Consider the following 6,985-nt stretch of genomic DNA (forward strand, 5'->3'; position numbering starts at 1 on the left):
TAATACATTGGTGCAGAGTTAGTAGCCGTGTGCCCTAAGAAGCGGCATGTTGCGGGTAAGTTAGTAGCCGCGTGCGCACATAAGGTGTGCTGCGGGTATTATTAGCCGCGTGTCGCGCCTAGCGCACGCTGCCAATAAACCTGCATAATTAATCTCCATTCTATGATATGATCCTAAGACGAGCTCCTCGAAGATGTCTTATAAGTGCTATCTAAAGAGCTATAAGCATAAGTCATCTTCGATAAGCTCTGCCATAAGAGCTTTCCACGATTAATAGATGAAAATCTTTGCAAATTTTTGTGTTTTGAGAGAGTGTGACGAGTACGTACATATATATAGCATCTAAGTTGGTCCGCTTACACTATGCATACCGTCTTATACATTGCAACCATTGACACATCGTGCACACTCACAAAAAGGAGACGATAAAGGGTTTGTTATGTCCGGGCAACGGATATCAGTCGCGTGCTCAGTTTGCGCACGCCGCCACTAACTCTGTTCCTGTCCCGTGTGGCCAGATTCACCCGCAGAGGCTGGAATTGTCTTGCTATCTGCACAGGTGGTCCCCACTTATTAGTCGCATGCCGGAGCATGCCTCACGCTGCTATTACTGGCTTATTAGTCGCGTGCCGGTTTTCCACAGGCTGCTAAAAATAGCTGCCGCGTGCAGAGTTCGGTGTTTGCTTCTATTAGTCATGCTCTTATAGCTTTTTTCCTACTAGTGATTAATGTAAAGAAAATCGAAAAAAAAGGGAGAGATCTTGGGGCTGCCGGAGATGGACTTGATCCCGGCGAGGTAGCAGTGGCGCCCCGGGCCTAACCCACTGGTATAGAAGGAGGAAGGGGGATCGTGACTTGGTCAGAAGCGAGGAGGACTCGCGTCGGAGCAAATTTGGACCAAATCGACGGGCAGCATCTCGGGGACGGCGGTCGATAGGCCTGGCTCGGGGCGGCGTCCAGAGAACTGCGGTCGGAGGAGAGATGGCGCAGTCGGTTGGAGGTCTGGCGAGGCGGTGCAGCTCGAGTCTCCGGCAGCCGACGGGGACGAGGCCGACCCGACCTGTAAAGCTTGTACAAGTTTTTGCAACAGGCTTGTAGAGATTTGGAGCCTCAAGTAGTTCATGGAGCTCAGATGACTCTGCTATATATTATGGTCAGGACTAAGGACTTCGAATTGGAGGCAACACATCTCACTCAGTGAGAGAAGGCCTTGTCGGGGACAAAGGGTGAAAGAGATGATTCTTGCGCAATGGAGGTCTGGAGGGAGGAGTTCGTCCTTGGGCATGGCCGGAGCACGCCAAGACAGCCGAGGCTTTCAGAGTTGCACGGTGGAGGTCTGGAGGGTGCAACACTACAGCTCGTCCGTTGGACATGGCCGGAGCACAGAATCCTTAAACTAGTACAAATTTGAATTTCTGTTAGAATAAGATGAACGAGAGGCTCAATATAGAGAGAACCTTCAGTATGTAGGATGGTAAACATTACAATGGGTAGAAAAAGTGGTCGATAAACCCTCAAAGAGTGATGTTTTAGGATACATTTAACTGACGAACTTAGGACGACAAATCACGGCAACCCAGACAATACAGCCTCGTTCCTTGACACACAAATCCATCTTTAACCAACAGCCAGATACGAACACTGCACGCAAGAAAATACATGCCACGCCCAACATGGCAGGTTACTTCGGGCCGACGTCCTTGAACGCGCAAATCTGCTCTTCTCCCATGGCGGACATGACAGTCACCACCAGGTCCTTTCCTTCGTCAAACCCCTCCTTGATCTTCACCAATGGAGACAGAGAATATCAGATCTGGTGAGGTACGGCAGTAATCGTCAATGTAAAAAGTAGGCATAACAGTTGGTAATCCCATTGGCATTCATCCATATCAACGCGCCTAGTCTAAGAGCATCTCTTGTAGCGCCCGTAAACAGGCTAAAACTATAAAATAACCGCTAGTTTAAGTGTTTAGTTTGGAAATCGGCGCAGATCAGTTACTGTAAACGGGACGAAACTGAAATTTTTTTACATGCCGAGACCGGAAACCAAACTTTGTCCCATATTTGTAGGGATCGGAAGGTCGAACTGAAAGTTAAACTGTATTCCTAGTGGTGTTGTGGTGTTTTGGCGGGCTGAAACTTCAGCTCCAAACAGTGCACTTCCGCCGGAGGACTACTAGAATAGGACCGAAATTCGACAAAATCCGGCCGAAAGTCAACCAAATTTCGGCGGGGCCATGTGTTGCGAGCTCGGGGAAGGGAGAGCGGACAGCCGACCGGCCACGAGTTCGCCGGGTGCAGCCAGGGCGACCTTGGAGGCGTCCGTGATGAGGCGGGGCGGGGTCGAGCTCGCCATGGCGGTGTTGGACGGAGCGGGGCCGGGGCGGGGCCGGGCAGGCGTGCCGGGGGTAGGCGGGGCGGGCCCGGGGTGGCCGAGGGAGGCGGGGCTGCGCGGGCCTGGGCGAGGCGTGGCGGGGCGGGCGCCTTGCATGGCCGAGGCGGCGCGGCCGGGGCGGGGCGGAGCCTGGTAGGGCCGCGTGGGGGTGATGTTTGCAAGCAGGGAAGCTTCAAGGAAGAAGATGTGATGGAAAAAAAGTGGGTCCAATGACATATTTTAGAATATGCTTTTTTACAGTTTTAGTTTATAGGTTCTGATCTGCAGGCGACATTTTTTCGACCCGTAAACACGAGTTCAGCTGAACTCACGTTTTACAGTTTGCACGTTTACGGACTCTGTTAGAAATGCTCGAAAGTTAAGAGAGAAGGCCAACTGGACACCGCACAAGTTCCAGAAATCCAAAGCATATAGATAGTTGATGATGTGTTAACAAACATTCTAAACTAGAGTAACAAAAAAATAGTTACAATCAATTTCTGTGTGTGCTAGTAAGCTACCAAATTAAACTACAAGAGTGTTCAAAGTAAGTAGCTTGTAAGTCAATAAGTCGACACCTTTAATTAGAAATCAATAAGGTATCTCAATCTATTTCATATGCAAAGCAAGAAATATGCATGGAATACACCGTCCATACAAACCTGGCCAGCAAGGGTTTCATCAGTTGGGAGCTTGAGGTTATCCTTGGTCCTACCACTTTCAGTAAGCAGACTCACCTGAAAGATATGTTACGTTAAGTTAAAGCACACATCCCAACAGAGCTTGAGAACATAAGAGTCGTTGATAAAATAATACAACTTACATATCCATCCTCTGATATATCGATGAGCTGGTAATCTGTGCGTTTCACATAAGGAACCTATAAAGATAATATATTCATATGTTAGTGTCAATAGAAGCCGTTTTTACAGTAGAAGGTTCAGGAAATGTACTGACATCACAGTTATGAGAAGATGGTACGGTATCTTCAAATCTCTCGCGAGTGAAGATGTCGATAGCAGTAAAGTGGCACTGGCCATGACCATAATTCCCAGTTTCAGATGCTGAAACCTTCACAACCTGCAGGTTTGTTTCAAATGCATGTCGTTAGATATTTTTTTTTTGAAAAGAGGGCAAAAGCCTTGCCCAATTCCATTAATTAAGGGAGAGTTTACAAGGAGATTGACCCCAAAAAGAAATACAAGCGACTACTCTCGCGGCATCAAAGAGTTCACATGTTTAGCTCCCGCAAGAGCCCACAACCTAGCCTCATTTCTAATCTTGTCGAAAACCACCGTAGGGGGGGGCATGCTTGTTCTTGAAAACTCTAGCGTTTCTCTCATTCCATATTTCCCAAATCACAAGAAGAGTGAAGGACGCCACGCCCTTATGCTTCGTCATCAAGTACCACCAATCCATGAAGGAGAGGGTAGTCCAAGTGTTGGGGAAAAGAAGATGAAGGCCAAGCCAATCCTTGATAAGCGCCCAAATACGGATGGAAAACCGGCAATGAACGAAGAGATGCTCCACCGACTCGAGGACCCTATTGCAAAGGAGGCAATGACCGCAATTATCCCAATGGCGCCTCTCCAAATGTCGTTAGAAATCAATCAGCAAGAAAACAACAACAAAAAAGGCCATGAGGGGCAAGAATGAACGGATAAGAAAGCTTTAGTTCCGAAATTTATAGAACCTTTAAAACCTAGAACAACAATTGATATTTAATGTGGCGACTACAAATCCGGAACACAATAAAGATTGCAGAGCTACAGCTAAACCGGATCAATGCTCTGTTGCTAGCACGAGTGACTGTAGTCAATGTACTGAACCCAGACCAGCGATAATTGCCCTGCTGCGTCTCTGCACAAGGGCAGGGGACCGCGGCTAGCACTCCGCACCCTGCCTGGCATGCCAAATCAGAGGGTCCGATTTTGCTGGACTATCATGTTCCCCGACGGCGATGGAGATCGCGCAAGGCGAGCATGCCGTGTCGGCAGCGTACGTGTCTCCACCAGGCAAAGATGTCGAGACGGCGCGGCCGCCGGGTAGTCACCAGACGGCGGATGTTGTCGCTTTTTTCCTTTTTACGGAAACCAACTCTTTCTAATCCTAAGACTAGGTTTCTCAAACGTGTTTAGGGGAAACTAGTTCCCCACAATCTGCTAGTCAAAACAACCACTTGCCATGAGGTACATTTACAGCAACCTGTGTACTGAGTGTGCCGCTAATCTGTGTCACTATTATTAACCCATATATCATGTAATCGAGACCCAGATTCACACCACATCAAACACAGCAAGTGATTGATGGACAGATTGGGTACCTTGCATGGGCGGTTCTGGATGACGATGAAGCCGTTCTTGCGAATGTTGCCAGCCTGCTGCTGGAAGGTTCCAGTTAGACTTCCAGGTCCTTCGAAATGCTCTTCCTCGTCCGACATCTCCTTTCCTCGGTTCAGGACAACAAAAATCTCTACAAACTCCAAGAAAATCAGATACAGCGGAAACCAAGGATTCAGTTGGAATCGAGAATCTGACAATCGAGAGCGAGGATCGCGCAACTGTATAGATTTGCTACTCGATTACACTGATACAATACTAGAAGGGCATGTGGAGTAGAGTAATGGGATGAGAGGCTAGATCAACGCCTACTACAAGCATGACTTACAACAATGGCCCCCTGGCCTATTTATACACGGCACTCACATCACACACCCCAGCTCTGGACCATGACATCTTTATGTCTGGTCCATCACAGTTATCCATCGTTGTCCTGTGGCTGTGAACCTGCCCCTGTCAGGTGAGTCCCTAGCATCACGGATAATTGGAGGGCTGGAATGAGCGGGACAGTTGCTGCCCTCCAAGATGAACTCCTCAAACTGCAGCATCTCGAAAAGAAGCTCTGTCAAAAATGTATCCATACACCTAGTTGGACGTCCTGACCTACCAGTGCAGTTTAGAACTGTAAGATTCATGATAACTTTTTTGCACCAGCGATCCTCTATTCAATCCATTGTCATCATGCAGTCCTCTACATTTTCCAAAACACACATCCTACTTGAGCTATTCCTCAATAGAAACCTTTAAAAAATAATCTTGCTCTCTCCCTTGTGTTAAACAAAGTTGTACCCAGCAGACGTATGTGTTAGGCAACACGTATGGGGTAGTACACCAACAACAGCTAATTGATCCCAACGGATACATAGAATGATTGACTCCTTTCGTTTTTTTTTATCTCTTGCCTTCTTTGTAATTCTGTTACCCTTTTTGTAATCTCCTTTATATCTTTCCTTGTATGTGTCACACATGGAGCTTTTCCATCTACTATATAACACTAACCCAAATCAGGAAGAGGTCATCGTTTCCACCAACATGGTATGAGACCATCCTCCTCTACAACACCGTCCTTGGTGGCAGCCCTTGGAGCACCGCCTTTGACAAAGTTTCGCGCGAGAATCATCTCTTGTGGAAGGCGCAAGTGCTGCCGCCTTGCGAGGATCGCAGGTCATAGGGATGCTCGACGGCTCCGACCCAGCGCGTGCAAGAGGTTGAAGATGAGAACATGAAAAAGATCATCGTCCCCAATCCGGTCCATGATGTTTGGATTTCGAGGGACCAGCATGTCGGAAGTTATCCACTCAAAACTTGATCCATTGACGTGCTTGCCTCGTACTTGGCTAAGAGCATGCAACCGAGACATGGGAGACCACTCGGGAAAAAAAATTCTGCCCAATCCCAGGCTCGGGTCGGGATGCTACGCGCAAGTGTGGAATCCTCACCAACACGAAAAAGAAATGGCTCATCGCGGCCATCTACATCGCCAAGATGAAGGGATCCACCTTGGAGCATGCGGCTGCAAGGCGGGTCATCTCTGACATTAAATTCAAGGAGTATCTCCTCGCCGGTTTGGCTGGGGAATACGACGCCCTTGTCGCCTCCATCAAATCCAACCTCGCCACCTCCTCCGCTGGTCTGCGCAATCAACTCATGGCCTACGACTACTGCCAAGAGATGCTCTCCGAGTCAGATCATACCATCGGTGTCTTCACTTTGTCGACATGCGCTGCGTCTCGTGGCCATGGCTCGTGCCCAGGCACGGGGGTGCCTAGCGTCAAGGCTCCTATCGTGGAGGCAACAACAACTATGACAATACGAACTACGGATACAACAACTACTACAACAACAAAAAACTACGACAACCATGACAAGAACAACTATGACAACCACAACTACGGCGGTGGCTACAACAACTATGGTGGCGGCAGCACCCAGCCACGAGGGAGCCCTCCATGTTTCCAAGATGCTTCGGATCATGCTCGTCGTCTGCTGTCCAAAGGGGTTGTGGTCGTGGCCACTACACGCCCTCCCCTCTTCAAGACTCACGTGCCAAATTTGCAAGAAGTATAGGCATCCCGCGAGCGAGTGTTTGCGGTGCTATGGTGATGATAATGATGACTCCCATGGTGATGAAAAAGGTGTGTACATGGCCTCCTATGGCGATGAAACAAATTGGTACATGAACATGGGCGCCACAGATCATATTAGTGGCAAATTGAGCGAACTATCCGCTCATGAGCACTACAAGGGGCATGATCAAGTCCAAAATGCTAGT

At 48.5% G+C, this 6,985-nt stretch overlaps 1 protein-coding gene across 2 annotated transcripts; it reads right to left on the reverse strand.

Moving 5' to 3' along the window:
- Positions 1–1,495: 1,495 nt before the first annotated feature.
- LOC127304712 (eukaryotic translation initiation factor 5A-1-like) lies at positions 1,496–5,014 on the reverse strand. Of its 2 annotated transcripts, none has more exons than XM_051335314.2 (5): positions 4,698–5,014; positions 3,332–3,454; positions 3,198–3,254; positions 3,037–3,111; positions 1,496–1,783 (listed from the first exon to the last, which is right to left on the reverse strand). In XM_051335314.2, exons 1-5 carry the CDS (start codon positions 4,812–4,814, stop codon positions 1,682–1,684), a joined length of 474 nt encoding a protein of 157 aa, XP_051191274.1. In that variant the 5' UTR covers positions 4,815–5,014; the 3' UTR covers positions 1,496–1,681. The 2 variants fall into 2 exon arrangements, with proteins under 2 accessions (XP_051191274.1, XP_071676692.1); XM_071820591.1 differs by having other exon boundaries at positions 3,022–3,111.
- Positions 5,015–6,985: the final 1,971 nt, after the last annotated feature.

This window comes from Lolium perenne, chromosome 5 (genome assembly GCF_019359855.2).
Source record: "Lolium perenne isolate Kyuss_39 chromosome 5, Kyuss_2.0, whole genome shotgun sequence".
Taxonomy (NCBI): domain Eukaryota; kingdom Viridiplantae; phylum Streptophyta; class Magnoliopsida; order Poales; family Poaceae; genus Lolium; species Lolium perenne.

Excerpts from the sequence above, each read along its gene's own strand:
- LOC127304712 (XM_071820591.1), bottom strand. The coding sequence starts at position 4,814 with ATGTCGGACGAGGAAGAGCATTTCGAAGGACCTGGAAGTCTAACTGGA. Across the intron at positions 3,455-4,697 it reads TCCAGAACCGCCCATGCAAG|GTTGTGAAGGTTTCAGCATC; the intron begins GTACCCAATCTG and ends ACAAACCTGCAG. Across the intron at positions 1,784-3,021 it reads GCCAGGTTTGTATGGACGGT|ATCAAGGAGGGGTTTGACGA; the intron begins GTATTCCATGCA and ends CCATTGGTGAAG.